This window comes from Phyllostomus hastatus, unplaced genomic scaffold (genome assembly GCF_019186645.2).
Source record: "Phyllostomus hastatus isolate PE091 unplaced genomic scaffold, TTU_PhHast_1.1 phas_contig_1, whole genome shotgun sequence".
NCBI lineage: Eukaryota > Metazoa > Chordata > Mammalia > Chiroptera > Phyllostomidae > Phyllostomus > Phyllostomus hastatus.
Window position 1 is genome coordinate 43,279,112 of NW_025333498.1, and position 19,659 is coordinate 43,298,770.

General features: G+C 37.0%; 1 protein-coding gene across 11 annotated transcripts in view; it reads left to right on the top strand.

Moving 5' to 3' along the window:
* The window catches only part of GTDC1 (glycosyltransferase like domain containing 1), a 379,309-nt gene that overhangs the window by 192,921 nt on the left and 166,729 nt on the right, over positions 1 to 19,659 (top strand). For all 11 annotated transcript variants that reach the window (XM_045839087.1, XM_045839010.1, XM_045839173.1 and 8 more), the window contains one exon: positions 1,200 to 1,373. In XM_045839087.1, the coding sequence (XP_045695043.1) occupies positions 1,200 to 1,373 (174 nt within the window). The remainder of the gene's footprint in view (positions 1 to 1,199; positions 1,374 to 19,659) is intronic.

Below are 19,659 nucleotides of genomic sequence, written 5' to 3' on the forward strand. Positions count from 1 at the left end.
TCGAGGGTGGAAGGTGGGGATAGCTGAGGTGGGGAGTGGAGAAAAAATTAAAAAATTAAAACAATGATTTATTTTAAATCACTTTTTTGACTCATAAAGGGAACATACTAATATTTATACTACATACAGGGTGGGCAAAAGTAAGTTTACAGTTGTTGGTATGGAAAATAGTACAATAATTAAATAATTAATAAATGATAATACGAGAATATAAATCTAGTTTGTGTACTCACAATTGTAGACCTACTTTTGCTCCTCCCTCCCCCCCGTATTTAAAGTTTTATCCAGCTCCTATCCATGGTTCTCATTTGTGTTCATTGGTTTCTGAGAAAATGTTATATAGACAATTCTGAAAACTGCTGATGTATTTATGACACATAAACTTTGTTTTCACATTACCTTAAAACTATGTATTTTAGATTGCTTTTATTTCAAAAATATTATGGGGAGGAGCACAATCTTTTAATCTAAACTAACAACCAATATTATATTTATTTTGTTTAATTCTGAAAGTTCATGATGTTGTAGTTCTTTATAATGCATTCCTTTATGTAATCAGCTCTACCAGTTTCTTCTACTTCTCTGGCTGTTCCAGATATTCGTAATGAAGTAAGTTACTTGCAGAGACCACATTTAATCCCTCCTGTATAGGGCCAGAACTTTATAAAACCAAGTTTCTTGAAGCAAGGGTTAAGAAAATAAAGACTTTAACCACATATTTTGAAGGTATGCTTTAGTATGAAATAGCTTTATCTGAATTAGTATCTTTGAAGGTAGTGAAAAATATGGCAAAATTCTGTTCTCAGTAGTATGGTATAAAACAATATACATCACTGACATAGAAACCCAGCACGGGTAGTTGGGCCACAAAGAAAAAGGTCTTAGTGTACTTTTGTTGTTGATAATATAGACAGTTCCTGACACTGTGGAAAAATATACTTGGGTTTGAAGCCTCATAGGATTGCATTAAATCATTTAATTCCTTTCCTGCCTTTCCTCCCTGATGACAACAATCTAGTTTTCTATGATATAATACTAATAAAACTAACTTATCTATTAGAGGCATTTTGATAAATACTTATGGAAGTGCAGAGGTTTTTGCAAACTGAAGGTGCAGTGTAAACTCTGATTAATATCAAGGTCTTGCTCTTGTAACTGAATGTGGACTCATGATTTGTATTTATCCTTTCCCTTTGCAGCCTGGTAGCTGATGTAGTGGTATTCAACTCGGTTTTTAATATGCAGTCATTTCTCTCTTCTATTGGGAGATTTATGAAGCTGATTCCTGATCACAGACCTAAGGATCTGGAAAGCATCATCAGACCCAAGTGCCAAGTTATTTACTTTCCCATCAGGTTTCCTGATGTGAGCAGGTCAGTGTGTTTGACTCTCTTTTCAATATTGTGTCAAATTATTTCCCAAACGTATAGGAATTGGTGTTTTTCTTGCCAATTTTAACTTCTCAGCATAAGCATGGTTAATTAGAGAATCGAGTTCTATTTCACCATGCTGTGATTTGCAAAGATTTTAAATAATCATTTGTCCCACCTATCACTGAATGGTTACTTCTGATATTGAGTTCTTCCTTTATTTTCTCCTATTTGTTCGCCAAAAAAGCTATTTTAGCTTTTAACACTTACTGTTTTTTTTTATTTTTTGTGTTGTTAAAGAAGTCATTGCCACACATATTTCTTAACCTTTGCAATCAGCTTCTACCCATTGGTTTATATGTATAATAGTAACTGTTCTAAGTAAATCAATGTTCCGTTTCACTGCTTGTATTACTTTCATTTCCCATGCTATTCTACTTTTTTCCTTCTTCCCTTTTTAAAAATTATTTTTATTATCTTAATAAAAAGTTGGGTATTCTGTGTTAGGTCACAAATGCATTTAATTGCCATTTCTCTTTCTCAGTTATGAAGGACATATTTTATTACCCTTGCTGCTGGGCTCACCCTGAATTACCAATGGATGCTGTGGCTCAAAGGGAACATTCTAGAATTCCTTTTCACTTTTGATTAAACCTAGCAAAATTGTTTTTACTACCACCAGAAATATTTCTCCCTTGTGAATAGTAAGTTTGCTTCAGTGGGACTCACACTAGCTGGGGATGCTGCTGGTTTGTAACTGACTCTGTCCTTAAAAAGAGTTCAGGGACGGCTGTTTCTTCCCCATCCTTGAAAGGAAGGCAGGAAACCATTTAATGTCCATATGTGCTGTGCAGGAGGTCAGCATTACTTTCTGTGTTCTCAGCTTTCAGAGTTTGCCCAGGTTTGCTGTGGAGACAGTTGTCTTCACCCATACCCAGTAATGCTGTTTTATTTAATATTTAATTGAAGAAAAATCAGCCTAATACAAAGTCAAATGAGTGAGTTACAACATTTACATTAGAACACCTTGCTCAATCCTTAGTTTATGGAGTTCAGAAAACAGGCTCAGAGAGGCAGAGACTGTCTTGCACGCACACAGCTGGTTATTGTCACAGACTGTATTAAAGTTTAAACCCTGCAAGTTTTCTGTTACTGTCCAAGCTTCCTGTCACTATAGGTCATTTGTCAAATCATTTCATGTTTTATTTACGGTTTGGAATACTATCAAGGTGAGTGAAACTAAGATAATTGATTCTCAGGTATATATTTATATGTCCAAGTACACATAATATATATTTGTATAAATACAGTTTTCTTATGTATGATGAGAGAATTACAACTTTTGAAAATACAGCTATATTTAGATCCATGATTAGCTCAAACACAGCTTATACTTCAGGTCATATTTTTAAAATATGAACCTTATTTTTGAGATGTTTTTAAGTTTTTTATATAACATATAGTCAAACTATACATCTTTAAGGTGAATAGGTGGTTATACCACATCTTACTTATTATTGCAATAGAATTCCAAATAAATAATGTTTTAAATTTATTTGCATATCATATATTCCTCTATTATCATATGCTTAATATACCTATGGCAATTGAATAGTTTATTAATTTGGACTGTATTACCATTAATACATCTAGCTAAATGGAAGAAGGTTAAGAAATATTGTGGACAAGATAACATTCATAAGCAAGGTCTTAGCCCAGAGTGTTATTTGAATTATTTTCAAATGGTAATTTTCTTTATCCAACCCAAACTCATATAGTGTAAGTAAGTGATTATTTGCATGAATGACAATCACTCTAATGCCTGCAGTCTTAAAAGAGTATTATTTTGTTGAGATGTTGAAAAATACTTAGTAATTCCAAAGGCAAAATAACCAAGTTGATTTTTTTAAAAAGACAATTTTTGAATGCTTATATCTTTCTCCCTATTCAGATATTATTTGGTCATGGCAAAAATGGATTTAAGTAAAAACAAAGCAGAACATACAATTAGATTATTAATACAATGTGCTATAATAATATGTGATAATGGATATTAATTAATCAGGGAGGGTAACAGCTCTATTTAGCAAATATATGAGGCTTTATAGCATTGATGACTGTTAAAACTCCGTGTATGTCTGTCACATAGAAATTTAATATTTGGCTTATGGCACCTGCTGTTATCTAATGTCCTCCTCACCCCGCCCACCCCACTGCTTCATTCTCAAAGACCAGAACAACAGTATAAAGAAAGAATATTCACTTTAAAACATTTCATTATATGCATTAAACATTTTGGGATGAGAAATCCCTTAAACACTGTGGTCACACATGCATGCATTTGATCTTGACCCCCTAAGTAGCTCTGTGACCTATGTGGGTATAGTTAGTGACTCTGAGCCTGGGTTCTTTAATGGTTGTGATTATTTTTACCTTATTGCCTCATAGGTGTGACCAAATGAATTAATGTATGTCAAATGCCTAGCAGAGCACCTGACATATAGTAGACGCCCAATAAAGAAGAATTTGTCTTATTAATACACCCATACCATTGTTTTATAACCTAACACATTTATTGCCACCTGAATATAAAGGACAGTCTTCTTCTCCTCCCTTTATTAATCAACACATGAAAATAAATAACTAAAAACAGAGAGAGAGAGAAGTACTCTGCTAAAGGAGCATCCTTATATTAATAAAGAGATTAATTAATTAATTTTCTTTATCACTTTGACTCAGACTTTTGACCTTACCAGAACCCGCCATCCATTGATTGAGCCAACTCCTTACTTAAAAAAAAACAACTTTATGTATTTATTTTTAGAAAAATGAGAAGGGATAGAGAAAGAGAGAGAGAGAAGCCAACTCCTTACTTTATTCTTATCTTGCTCTAATTTTCCTCCTCCTTTCTCCAGCTTAATTTCCATATTCTATTCTAACACTCTCTTGCATGTACTCTTAAATCTGTTGCACCTTTTTCTCTGTATTTGATAAGATGAAGACATACAGCCATACTTACTAGTCTGCTCTAAATTTATGACTCCTAAATTCAGATGGAATCTTTGATCTGCCTGGCAAGCATGCCACATTTCCCTTCTTTTAAGTAACTAATCATACATTTTCCTTTCTTTATAAACCTCTAATACTAAATCTTCTATCTCCATTTTCAGATCATGACAGAAAATAGGAGCAATCAGAAGAGAATTTCTGTACTCTGCCAGCACCACCTCAATGCAGTTATGTGCTCCTGGGTGCATAGTGTCCTCCTGCACACCTGTTACTATGAGGAAGTGACCTCAGTTCTGTCTGAGGCCCTTCCTTATCTCCACTTCTTTACCAGAGCCTTGCTTTCTCCCATACCTAAGGACTATCATTCCAGCAAGTTTTTCTTCTTCATTCCACCTCATCAGCTTTCCTTTCTTCTGTATCATTCCTACTAGTATACAAAAAAAATGCTATTTTTAATGTCTTTTTACAAAATGCTCTCTTCCTTCCACTTACTTCTTCCTTCTGCTACTGCCTCATTTCTTTCTTTCTCTTCGGAGCAAAGCTTCTTGACAGGGTTGTATATATTTGTTGTTTCTAATTTTATTCCTACTGTTCTCTCTTAGAGCTTCTTCCCTGAACCGTTTTTGTGAAGGTCACATATGACTTCCATGCTGTTGCATCCTGTGGTCAGTTCTCAGTCCTCATTTTATGTAACATAGCAGTAGCAATTGACACACTGTCACACTTCGTTTAGCTTCTAGGCACATAGGTTGCTGCTTCGCAGACTTGTTGCTAGTTCCTTATCATTACTCTGCCCTTTAAGTTTGGACTGGTCTTTGACACTCTTAATACTTAAGGGGTTGGTAGAGGAAGAGCGGAGGATTGAAATGAGAAAAAAAGATAAAGGAGTCAGGAGGTCAACAATGAGAGAATTATCTTCTGGAATCAAGGGAAGAGAGTTTTAAGGAAATGGTCAGTAGTGAAGTCAGAGGAGTGAGGTTAAATAATGTGGTGACCAAAATGTATCCTTGAATTTTTCAGCTGAAGTGTCAGAGGTACCCCTCCCTGCATTCTGTTAACTCACAGAAAAGTTTCATATGTTCTTTCAGGTAGCCAGAGAAACTTGGGATTCAAGTCCAGATGAGATCTCTTTCTCTTTGCATATCTCTGTTTTTTACATACACACACAGATTTTATGGATGAAGGCCCCAAGGCCCAGAGAAGTTTAGTGTCTGCTGGTAAAAACAGAGCAGGAACTAGAACTCAAATCTCAAAATCTCCATCCAGTGCCCAGCACACCACTTATTGTAAATGTAATTTCAGAGGTCTTGATTATCTGATTTTTCAGCTGACAGCAGATTAGCACCATCAAAATGGGGGTGCAGTAAAGGCAGGCTCATTGACAGCAGTATAAAGTGACAGCTGACTGACAGCTTGACAACAAGGGAGGGGAGAGATAAACTATTAAAAAAAAATAAATGAGAAGTGAAAAAGCCTAGCAGCCTGGAGGCATTCTGTGGCAGGGCAGGCAACTCTGACATTGAAGAACCCTGCAGACAATTTTCCATTATCGTACAGCTTGTACATAAAAAGGATAACTGTGATTTTATTAAGAAAGTACATGGTAGCCAGTAAATTCTGTTTAAGAATGTAAGGAAATGCACAAGCTGCTTTTGGCAGAAATTATAAGTGAAGGTAAGCATTATGCCCTACTGTAGGGCATTCATGAGCCGTATATTTGGAAGCTAATGGACATCCAGTCCCTTTTTTCAGCAGTGCTCTATCTGTAAGCAGGTGACAGGGTGCATTTCAATAAGCCATCTTTTTAGATCCTTCTGATTGGAGATGCTTCATGGACCAAACTTTTCTTTGCTGCTGGTGTTATGTGCACTAGCTTCTTTGGCACTGAAGACATCCAGAGCTGCCAGATGGATGACCTGGTGGTCAACAGAACAGATTTTGCCATATTAATACCATGTCTTAGCCTGTTTGGGCTGCTATAAAAGAATACCATAGACTGGGTGGCTAATAAAGAACAGATATTTATTTTTCCTAGTTCTGCAGGCTAGAAGTCCAAGATCAAGGCTCCCGCAGATTTGGTTTCTGGTGAAGGCCTGCTTCCTGGTTCATAAACTGCTGTCTTCTCATGGCGTTTTCACATAATGGAAAGAGCGAGGGAGCTCTCTGGGGCCTCTTTTATAAGGGCTCTAATTCCATGCACAACAGCTCCACCCTCATGACCTAATCACCTCCCAAAGGCCCTGCCTCCTAATATTATTACCTTAAGAGTTAGAATCTCAACAAATGAATTTTGAAAGACTGGAAATATTCAGCCTGTAGCTTATCAGAAGATACATATGATCTCAAAACTTGGTGAGATGAGACTAATAACTGAGATGTATTGCAAAGGAGACGCATTGTGTGTTAAAGGGTGTCAGTTAGATGAAATGAAGGATATTTTACTCTGCATTTCAGAAAGGCATATTTCACACAGAAATCCATGGTGCTGATGGATATGTGATGAAGAGGGAAAAGGAAGTAATCCTGCAGCCTACCCTAGAACTAGGGACTATTACATATCCCGACCTTGTGCGAGTCTCAGTGAAATCAGAACATCTAAGGAATTTGCAACTTGCTTTCAGACAATGTTGTCTTTAGAAGGTAGAGCTAACCACAACAGCTAACCTTACTGATTCTTATTTTAGTTCTGCATTGTGTTAAGCATATTATACATATTTTAGCATTTTAATTTTCCAACAGTTCTAAAAGGTATTTTTTATTTCTAGTTGAAGAGGCTCAGCCATAGGGAATGTAAGTAACTTTGCACCTACATTCACATGGATAGTAAAGGTAGAACTAGAAATCAAATACTTTTTTATCCTGTTTTAGAACCCAGATTCTTAACAGCATTTCTATACCCTGTCCCTCAAAGAGGGGTTCTGGTCATCTTGTTCCTGGTACTTGACACTGACCATAAAGAGAATTGACAGAAGCATTGAACGAAAGGGAACATGTCATGGTAATGTTATTAAAAAAAAGAAAGGACTCAAGGCTTTAGACAACAGGCTTTTAAAAGGATGAAATTTAGAAAAAAGAGGATATCTGAAGAGGAATGAGAAATTTTAAGAAAGAATTCTAATAATAATTCACACTTCCTCCATGTGTCTCCCCAATGGGATCTGGTACTGAGGAAGCAGCCACGATTTCCATGTAACTACAGTTTCCCACTCCCAACAAGTTGGACCATATAAGAATGTAGAAATACAGTGAATTACTGCATCCTTGAAAAAGACCATGTCTTCTAAAAGAATTCCATCAGAGAGGCATGAGTAGAGAATTTCAAAATGTCAAAATGGATGTTGTCTGCTTCAAATAACATTTAGTTGTATAAAAGGTGATGAGAGATGAACACTCAGGCTGTTGTGGCTCAATACGTGTATACATTTGTCATTTGATGCCTCTGAGTCCCAATGTATTATGAAAAAAGAGTTTAAATTTTTTCATATATTTATCCGTAATTGATGTAAAAAAGATCAAATGTACGTGTTTCCAGTGGAGTAGTCCTTAAACAATTATCCATTTATTTTTTTTAATGAGGGAGGTGTGTGGATGCTGTATTATCAGGAATTCAAGTTTGGACTGGGAAGAAATTGAAGCACATGCACTTTAGACTGAGAAGTGTGTGGTTAACTGGGTTTCAGTTTTACTTGAGTCATCATTGAGAACCTAAGTACTAACCTTGCTGTGGCCATCAGGGAAGCGTTTCATGTTTCTGAGATCATTTCACTATCCCTACTTTCCACAGTATTGGATTGTCGGAGGTGCCACAGGGTAAACAGGAGTGGGTTTTACTTGTGAGTTTCCTCATTTCATAGCAGATTATGCATCACAAGAAGAGTGGTTATATATTATTTAAAAATCTCTGCTTCCCTCTTTCCTTTGTTTTTGACAACAAAGGAAGGAGGAAAACAGCATTGGTCACTATGAATAATCTCATTTATTGAAGTCTTAAGAATTTCTCTGCATGTTTCTCTCCACCTTTTCCATGTAGCTAAAATGTGGAGCCAAAACATAGGTTTATGGACTTTGCCTAACTATTTTAGAAACAAAAATGGAGAATTTTAAAAACAGTGTGAAAACTTTAAATGAAAACTCTCAGGCTGTGCAAACAAAGATGAGCAGCCTAAGGGCATTTTGAAGAATTCTTATTAAAGAAAACACTATTTTACATTGCAGAGCAGATGTGTCAGAAAACAACAGCAGATCTGTAATTTGAGAAATTCTGGATTGATAGGACAGAAGGCAGCCCCTGTGGCTCCCCACTGAAAACTTTTTTCTTCATAGTCAAGTTCTGCATTTGGGGGTGGGGTTGCCAGAAAACACCTTAATCTACTTACCACATGTGGTCATATTTTTCAGCTATCTAGAGAATGTGTTAGTGTTAGACATATTAGTAAAAGTACTGCCTGTGTTTTATGAAGTGGTAAAGTGGGTACTGTCTTTTTGAATATTAACCTAGGCCTGAAGTAGAAGAAGAAAAGTTTTAGTTTGCTTTTACAAATTTAAATATACCCATGTTTGCTAATAATTATTTTGGCTCTTCAAAATGAGTGCAAGAAATTGTGTTTCCTTTAAATGTCATTAAAAACCTTTTTTAATGGAATCAGTGTATTAAAAAAATCTTTTGATAAATCATTCTAATGTTGAGCACCACACCACTCATTGTGAAGAAATCGCCTTTATATTCAATGCAACTCTTCCATGCTGCACTATATTTAACCATCTTGCTGTTACTACCCTGGTTAAGAGACTTTTGAGTTCAGCATATATGTGCATATATACTATCCCTTTCTTTGTTTGAAGTTGCATAAAACAAACTCTTGCATACTCAAAATTTACTTTTAATAAAATTATCATCCATATTAATACCTAATTACAACAGTCAGATTTCTGCTTTCTTCTACTACAGTAACAATCAAAGCACCAAAAGCAGTGATCTAAATTCATCAGCAACTATGCAGACTATTATTTTATAATAGCATGACTTACCCTTGTTTTCTTCAAGTACAGAGAATATTTGGCTTGATTTTACACCGAAGACTCAATATACTTCTTAAAACTCCCTTGTAGTTCTGTCCTAAGAAATTCGGGAGGTAAGAGGATAAGGGAAGAGAAATAATAAAATCAGAGAACAGGCTCAGTAAGGGACTACTACATCATCAACCCAGAGATAGTGAGAGAGGAGAAGGCTTTCTGCAAAATGGGTATGAATGTTATTTGACAAAGTAAAACGACAGTTGAGGCAAATTCAGCAAAAGAGTCCACTTAGGTTCTCTTCCTCTTCTCAGGGGCCTCCAAGGCCGTCAGCAAGCTCCCCACAGTGTGGTGAATGATCATCAGTGTAGAGTCCCCAAGGCAAGAACAAATCACGTTACATTCTCTGTTCATTCCATGAAGGCTCTGCAACCATGCATGTTAGAAAGATTTCAAATAAATAATTTGGATATTTAAAGGGTCAGGTTTTGTTATCTTTCTAAAAATCACTTAGTCAAATCATTCCACTTTGGGGAGTGCTGAATGAAAGATGGGAGTCAGCAGTATGATGTAGGGATTCTGGTTTGGCTTGTACCACTGAGTACAACTGTTCAGTGCAGAGCAAATCCCTGAACCCCTCAGAGCTACAGTTTTTCATCTGAGAAATGGAAATTGAAATAGCACTACCTCATAGCTTTATTATGAAGATCGAGATAATTATTACAACATACTGACTGAGCTCAGTGCCTATAACCTAATAAGAGTTCAGTAAATGTCAGTGGCCCTGTTAATACTCTCATCATCCCCGGCTGGCGTAGCTCAGTGGATTGAGCGCGGGCTGTGAACCAAAGTGACGTAGGTTCGATTCCCAGTCAGGGTACATGCCTGGGTTGCAGGCCATGACCCCCAGCAACTGCACATTGATGTTTCTCTCTCTCTTTCTATCTCCCTCCCTTCTCTCTAAAATAAATAAATAAATAAAATCTTAAAAAAATAAATAAATTACTTTAAAAAATACTCTCATCATCACCATTTTGGTTACCTGTTGACAGGCTCTTTGACATGCTCACCCATTCAGTATGACTCCAACCTCAAAAGAAAGGAACAACAAAATTCTGAAAACCTTAGTATTTTATAAAACACCTTAAGTTATAAAGTCTGCCACTAATTCAAATAAATTTAGGGGCTGCCTTATATCCTGTCAGTCCACATAACAGCAGGCAAAAGGTGCAGTCAGCAGTGTGGGTGCGTGCGAGGGAACATCACAGGTGCTGCTCGCTGTCCACCCCTGCCTGGCGCTGTTATCCATGCCCATTCCTCGTGATGCTGCAAGCATGGGACGATGAGTGGGGTGATGAAATTATCGTCCACATTAATGCCTAATTACAACAGTCAGATTTCTGCTCTCTTCTACTTATGCAATAACAACCAAACCACCAAAAGTAGTGCTCTAAATTCATCAGCAACTATACAAACTATTCTTTTATAGTAGCAGTACAGAAATCATTTTAGTCATTTGCCATTCTTTTGAAGAATGCTGGGGGTTGTTTTAAAAAGTTTTCTATTAAAAAAAATAACAACTTGGAATGTTCATTCAACAGTAAGCTCCTAGAAGAATCTCTTACCTAGAGTGGCTTATCCTCTTAAGAAATTCCAGATTAAAAAAAACTTTATTTCACAGGAAATTCCTTAAAAATATTCTTCAAAGTAACTAAGTGAAATAAAATATAGTTTACAGTAATTTAATTTTTTATGGTTCTATTCATGTCTTTGTTCACCAATATTTATTAAAAGTTGCTATTTTTATGGTAGGTAAAAGGTGTTCCTCAATTCTGTAAGCTTTGTAGAAATGATAGGCATACAGTGAAAAAAACCCTGCTTTTTATGGCATATGAGCTGTATATAAAGACTGAATAAGCTTTGGGCATAATAATAATGGCAATCATTTATCAAGTGCCTTTTCTGGGCATGCACTTTATGTATATTCTAATCTTTACCAAACCTCTGCAAGCTGATACTATCACCCTCACTTTCAAGTGAGAATATTGAGGTTCAGAAGGTTAAGCTTGCCTGAAATCATGTAGTAACCCAAACTTTCTGGCTCCAATATGCTGCTTCTATTAGTGCCATGTTATTTCTTCTATGAGGGAAAGAGGGGTGGCTGAGAGTGAGTGCAAGGCCACATTTTGGAAAGAGAGAGAGAGTAGTCACAACCAGATTTGTAGCCAAAATGATCGTTGGGCTAAGAAGGGATTAATTACCTTTGACTCCGTTGGGTGAAGAGATGGTAAGATTAGAAGTGAAAATTATGGCTGAAGAATTTGGACTTTAGCTTATAGTCATTTGGGAATCACTGCTGGATTATAAAATAGGGAATTTGATATTAACAAATAGAATATTTATGAAAAGGAAATAAGAGGCAGAGAAACAAGTTACAAATCTACTGATAGAATAGGTTACTGAAGACTTGGACTAGGGAAGTGGCATGCAGATGAAAAAGAGGAAGTATACATAAATACACTGGTTGTGGACTAGGCAAGATGATGTGGCAACTTCCCAGATGGAAGAGTGTTCAGGGACATTTTGAAGTATTGATTATAGTGACTGGGAAAGTATCTGTTCTATTGGAATTGAAAAACAGGTTTGCTTGTGTAAAAATGGTGAATTCAGAGTTCTGTATATTGAGTCTCAGATGTGGGTGGGTCGTACAGGAGGAGCAGACCAGCAGGACGTGTCCCTTCTTTCTTACCTCAGTGCCGTCATTTAAGACGCCATGTGATTTGCTGTACTGACCTGCATTTTTAGGAGTTTTAATTGAATATCCTCTTCCCACTGACATACTTGATATAGCTCATTTATTTTCTTCCAAATCCAGGATATCTGTTTTTTGTCATGTGTTACTGTTTTATAAAAATTGAGTACATTATAAAAACATCAGAGCTTTTAAACTTGTTTCTGTATAAGCAGGAATATTGGTCTTTCTTTTGTCTTCTCAGAGGTCAATGACTGAATCACTTTCAGTCCCTTGGACAGGAAATCCTAAGATCAAGTACTTACTGTATGATGAGAGAGCCACATGGTGTGGTGCCTAAGAAAACTGACTGTGATGTCAGCAGAGCTATGTTTGAGTTGCACCTTTTCTGTTGAATAAGGATGATGTTGAAAAATCCTTATTCATACCTCATTTGACCTTTCACACCTCATTTTTTTCTCTTCTGTAAACTAGACAGTGATGGTTTCGTTGGGTTGTTGAGAGAATTAAATGAGGTACTATATGTGATGTACTTAGTGAAATGCTTGAAGCATAGTGAGCATTAAATAAATGGTAGTTGTTATTATTACAGTCTTTACTTTTATGTTCTTAAAATGCATTTAGTGCTTTGATCTACCTATATGTAATTTTTAAAGTTTTTTATAGAGCCAGAACTCTGCCCCAAATCATAGTTTGGAATATGTTCAGTAATTTGAGGGACATCAGATGATGTTTGCTTATGTCAACTTCCTTTTTTTCAAGAAATGATGTTGCTCGTTCTATACTTATCTTTACCATTCTGGACCGAATGTCAAAGTTCTACTTAGAAATATTGCTAAGAATATTATATCCAAGTATTACTCTGAATATTTACTTTTGTCATATGTGTTGTGTGTTCTGGACAGACATGAAGTGAATCTCAGACCTTTTTCTCATATCTAGCAAGATTTGTATTGTTACCAGTTTTCTGTAGTGGTGCTTCAGTAGTGGTTAGAAATTATAAGCTCTCTCTAAGTTTGGTTGTGTTTCTTTTTCTTATATTTACTCAATGTTACCTACAAGTTTATTTTTTAAAGATTTAAAAAAAATTTTCATTGTAATTTATTGATTATGCTATCACAATTGTTCCAATTTTTCCCCCTTTGCCCCCTCCACCCAACACCCCCAACTTCCTCAGGTAACCTCTATCATTGTTCATGTCCATGGATCATGCATATAAATTCTTTGGCTACTCCATTTCCTATACTGTACTCTACATCCCCATGGCTGTTCTGTAACTACCTATTTGTACTTCTTAATCCTCTCACCTTTTCACCCATTCTCCCCACACCCCTGTCCCACCCTGCAACCATCCAAACACTCTCTGTACTCATGATTCTGTCTCTGTTCTTATTTGCTTAATTTGATTTTTAGATTCAATTATGGAAAGATATATATATTGCCATTTTATTGCTCATGGTTTTGTACTTCTTCTTTTTCTTAAGTAAGTCCCTTTAACATTTCATGTGATAATGGTTTGGTGATGATAGACTCCTTTAGTTTGTTTTTTGTCTGGCAAACTCTTTAACTGCCCTTGGATTCTAAATGATATATTTGCTGGGTAGAGCAATCTTGGCTGTGAGTCTCTGCTTTTCATGACTTTGAATATTTCCTGCCAATCCCTTCTAGCCTGCAAAGTTTCTTTTGAGAAATCAGCTGACAGTTTTATGGGAACTCCTCTGTAGGTAACTCTTTGCTTTTCTCGTCCTGCTTTTAGGATTCTCTCTTTATCTTTAAGCTTTGGCATTTTAATTATGATGTGTTTTGGAGTGTGCCTCTTTGCATCCATGTTGTTTGGGACTCTCTGTGCTTCTTGGATTTGCATGTCTATTTCTTTCACCAACTTAGGGAAGTTTTCCTTCATTATTTTTTCAAATATATTTCCAATTTCTTGCTCTTTCTTTTTTCCTTATGGAACCCCTATTATGCAAATGTTGGAATTCTTAAAATTGTCCCAGAGGCTGCCTACACTATTCTCATTTTTTGGATTCTTTTTTCCTTCTTGTTATTAAGATTGTTTTTTTTTCTTCCTTATGTTCTAATCATGAATTTCATCCTCTGCTTCATTCATTCTACTGTTGTTTCCTTGTAAATTGTTCTTTATTTCAATTCATGTATCCTTAATTTCTGACTGGATCTTTTTATGCTGTTGAGGTCCTCACTAAAGTTCTTTAGGCATCTTTGTAAACAATGTTTTGAATTCTGCGTCTGATAAATTGTTTATCTCTCTGTTTTGTTTAGTACTATTTCTAGAACTTTTATCTGTTTTTTCAGTTGGGCCATATTTCTTTGTCTCCTCATTTTGGCTGCCTCCCTGTGTTTGTTTCTGTGTATTAGATGGAGTTGCTATGACTCCCTGTCTTGGTAGTATGGCCTATTGTAGTAGATGTCCTGTAGGGTCCAGTGGCAAAGCCTCCCCTATTACCTAAACTGAGTACTTGAGGTGTGCCCTTCATGTGGGCTGAGTATACCCTCCTCTTGTAGTTGAGCCTTGATTGCTGTTGGCAGGTCAATGGGAGCGATTTACCCAGGCCAATCAGCTGCAAGGACTGGCTGTGACCACTTACCACCAACCTCTATCCTCTGTGGAGTATCAGCTGTTCAGGGTCAGGGTTGTGGTGCTCCAACATGGTCTGTAGTTGTCCACTGGCTACGCTGACCTTGGGGTTTCCTGGGTAATGCTGGCCAAGGTCACCCTCCCGCCTGTCTTTTGCCCATGGACACACTGTGCTTTAAAGCAATCTGAGATGGCTGCTACTTATATTTGGCTTGGAGATTCCCAGGTGAAGCCAAGTTGTGAATATAGGCTGGCTGCTGTTAGTGCGGTGCCTAGGGCCACTTAGCAAGAGTTCAGGGGTCTGGGGGCTCACTGAGGTCAGCTGTTGCTTGTCTCAGAGAATTTAGGAACTTGTGAAGCAAGAACCAAGATCAGCCACTCATATGGAAAAGTCTCTATTAACAGCTTAGGTGGGCCCTGTAAGTTGGGTGGGACTGAGTCTCAGGAGATCTCTAGGGCGGGACAAGCAGTGTTAGCCAGGTTGATGGAGTCTCAGATTTGGTGTCTACCTGCTGGCTCTGTGGCTCCACTCACTTTTCTATCTGGGAGAAAGCTATCCCACAACTCTCGCCTTGATGGCAGACACTTCAGTTTCTTCCTGTATGCCACTGGTGTGCCTTTCAAGTTGCTACCCCAGTGTTGGAGCTCAGAGGGAGTGAGTCTGAGTAAGTGAGTCCATGCGTGGGTTCTCTAAGAGGAACTGCTTAGGACTCGAGAACTTTTTTCCACCAACTCAGTCCCCACTAGCTTTTGCAGCCAGAAGTTATGGGGACTTATCTCTCTGTCACTGGAACCCTGGGCTGGAGGGCCTGGTGTGGGGCTTGGACTTTTTGCTCCTGAGATACCCTCCCCAATTTTTACCTACTACATATGGATGTGGGACCAGCCTGTTCCGTGTCTCTGCCTCTCCTACCAGTCTGGATGGATGTGGTTTCTTTAATTTTATAGTTGTCAGACTTCCATTCAACTCAATTTCTGATGGGTGTGAGTGATGGTTATTCTATAATTTAGTTGTAATTTTGATGTGGTTGTGTGAGGAGGTGAGCTGTGTTTACCTATGCTATCATGTTGACCGGAAGTCCTACTAATTTTACTAATATGTGTTTCTGTGAAACTAGTTCTTAATTTGTATTGGAACATTCCAACTTTATGTATTGGTACTAACAAATATGGAACTTTGAAAAATTTAACAAACATAATATTGAGAATTTAATGTAGGATATGTAGTTATAACTAGATTGTTGTTCTAAACTGAAATCTTGGTCCTGTTCTTTAGACAACATGAAAAGGAAATGGTAGAAGTTTCTCCCTTACTTTCCACATGGACACACAGTAAAATTCATTGTTAGTGGGCAAAGGGAAAAACAGCATTTTAGCACTTCTTTCCTACATGATACATCAGTGTGTATCCATGGAAATACCTCTCTTGTTTGAAATTAGACCAGTGCTTCCTGTTACTATCAGCTAACTCTAAATTCATCAATACAGCCTGCAATTCTAAATTCACTTACATGTAGAGAACTTATTTATCTGTTTGGGAGACCCATCTCATTCAAACCCAATCCTGATCTGCCCTATTAAGTATCAACTGATACCATGAGCAGACCAAGTGATTCTATGGAAAGATGGAGGGTCTGTTCAAAACAAACACATTTCAGTTTTATAATACCAAAGCTCATGTTATAATACCAAATTCTAAAAGTGTTTGTTATAATTATTTACCACTAATTGAAGGAGCTTTTGTCTCAAGCTGTTCGAATGGATTTGAAAGGACATATGCGAGAGACAAAGGGAAAGTGGAATATCTAGAACTCTGTGATGAATTCTGTTGGTAATAGGAAACCAGGGGAAAGAATGAATGTTAAAAAATTGATGTTTCAAAATTATCGTACTATGAACTGAAACAGGAAAATCAGAGAAAATGTCAACTACAGTTCTATTGTAGACAAATTTGTTTTATTTTCTGTTTTAGGCAGTTGATTTTTTCATATGAATGAATATAATCTGAACTTTCCAGAACTGGAAGAGTACCCGAGAAATCAAAACTTTAGAAATCTTATGTCATTTAACAGCTGGGGAAACTTTAGCAGAGAGGTTTCTTCCTGAGGTTTTTATAGCTCTATCACAGAGGAATCACAGTTTAAAAGCCAGTTGAAAAATTCATGAGATCGTTAGAAATGTGCAACCAGGGTTTCTTTTTATTGTATTAGTAATTAGTAGGATAGGATTAACTGGCATTGATAAAAGAGATGAATTTTATTAGGAATTGATGATATTCATAAATTTCCTAGAAGAGTCTGAAATAATTCAGTTGCATCGCAACTTGTTGCTGTTTTTCACTGAAAATATTGATCTGTAACTCATTTTGAGATGAAAATGCATATAACTCCGCCAACCCTGTTTGCTTATAACATTTTGCTCTTCCAGTAAACACTGGGCTATTCATATAAAACTTATTCTAGGAGTGAGAAATAGGAGTTTCCAGCATTTGAAACTCAAAACTTGAAAATAAATTTAATCATCTCCCTTTTCAGGGATGGTGCCACAAATTCTGAGTGAACCAGTATTGTATGTAACTATCAAAACTTTTTATGCTTCAATTTGCAGTTTTATATAAATTTATAACCGTTATGATTAGAAAATTTCTTAAGCTTTCTTTCCATGTCTCACTTGAAAGAATATTAAAATTTCTATTGCATGATGGGTTTGCAGGTAGGCGTATTCCGTCTCTTCCTAGGGCTCTCAGGTGAATTCCTCTTTATCTTTGAGACCTGTCTGGACAGCTGATGAGTGCCCCCAGGGGTGAGCTGATGGGTTAGTTCAGAGGATACCACAGTGTCGGGGGGGGGGGGTGTGCAGGGAAAATCTCATGCTTTGTGTTGGAAGAGGACATGTGCTGCAGAGGGAAAACGTAAACTTGCAAGTCATACTGGCTTTCACTCTTGGCTCAGCCACTTTCTAGATGTGCAGCTTACGTCACCCTCTCTGACCTTTAATTTCCCTAATATTAAATCATAGAATTGAAGTGAGGATTAAGTTAGAGAGAACACAGATAAACTATTTCACACAGTGCATGGTTTGTATTCTATGCACATCTTCCTGCCTTTTCCCTCTATGAGATCATACCTGCTACTCTGTCTTGTTACCAATTTTAAAATATTTTATTTATTTATTTTTAGAGGGGAAGGGAGGGAGAAAGAGATGGAGAGAAACATCAATGTATGGTTACCTCTCACACACCTCTTACTGGGGACCTGGCCCACAACCAGGCATGTGCCCTGACTGGGAATCAAACCAGCGACCCCTTGCTTCACAGGCTGGCACTCAATCCACTGAGCCACACCAGCCAATTTTAACTGCCACTAACAGGTGTCTGAACTGACCTATTTGTGTTGCTCCCTTAATTTTGGTTGCATTTGGTGACTATTTAAAAACATAAGGTTTAATTTGCTCTCATGGATAATCCACACACAACTATACTGTTCAGTTGGTGTTTTTTCTATCTCTTCTCTCATGACATAATTTAGTTCACTTAAGTAACTTTTTATAGTAAGTCCTTAGTGACTGCTTTTAAAGTGCTTGGGATAACCAACACCCTTTTCCTGCTGCTTCTGGATATTTTCCACCTGCTCTGTTCTGTTTACTTTTAATTCTCCTTTTGTCTGTCTGTGTTGTGTTTTACTTTATGGCTATTGTTCAGGGTTAGCAATTGTGGACCAGGGTTGTTGTAGTCAATAAAAGTGGAATTGTATTTTGCTTTCCAGACAGCAGATCAAATATTCACATCATTATATGCATTTGTGGAGTGCTGGGCTCTGACTGAAAACCTGTTTCTACTTGTGCTTGCAGATATTTCTTTCACATTTCATGAATGTGCAGGTTGGTTAAGGTGTAGTACTTCTACTTGGAGGTAGAAAAGTAAGCATATTATGGTAATGGAGTATTATTTATTTTCTAAACAGAGAAAGTATGGCTCAGATGCAGGTGGCAGGAAAAAATGAGTGTTGGATTGTATAGTTTATTACAATCTGTAATAAATCTGTACCAGAAAATATACCCAAAGATAACTGTACCTTCAAAAGCCTCTTACTCAATTATTGTTTCTGGCAGAAACTCCTCTTGTTACTACAAAGAAAAGGTTACATTAAAATTGTGGCCCTCCAAAAATATAATCCTTGGGGGTGAATCCCCTCCCACCTGGTGAAGCGGCATCCCTCAAAACATGTCTTTGGCATCTAATTGTTTTCTGACCTGGATTAATAATGTATGATGATATGTATGCCCTCAAATAATGTGATTTGTTTCCCCTTTTAAAAAAATTCAGTCAGATAATTATAATCGTGTTGGTAAAATATAGCTCCAAGTTGTGGTTTGCAGTATCATCTACATATTATAATCACCTGGGAGCTTTTAAACAAAATTCTCATTGTCCAGATCAATTAAATCAGAATCTCTGGAATTGTTACTTTGTGTTGTTTTTAAATTCCCAGATTATTCTACTGTGTGGTCACTGACTGAAAGCATCTTTACTGAAAAACGGTCGGTGGGAGGTGCACATCACTGCAGTTGCTTCTCCTGGGAGAACCGTGACACCTTTTCGGGATCACCCAAATGTGTGTTCCTGTCTGCACTGGTCCCTAGGAACTCAGGGGTGAAAGGTCACTGTCTTCATGAAAATAAATTTATATAATTTTCTTGCTGTCCTGATGAGAAATAAGAAAATGTTAAAAATTGTATTTATCTTTGATCTCTTTCTCCATATGCGTGGGCATCCCTCCATTTCCCATTGACTTAACATTCAATTTTTCTCTTCACTCTTTTTCCCTGGTGACATTGGGAATTTTTACCATCTGATGAAGGCAGATGTATTTTCGAATAAAAATGTCTTAAGCATTTGTTCTTCCTACTATTCCTTTCTT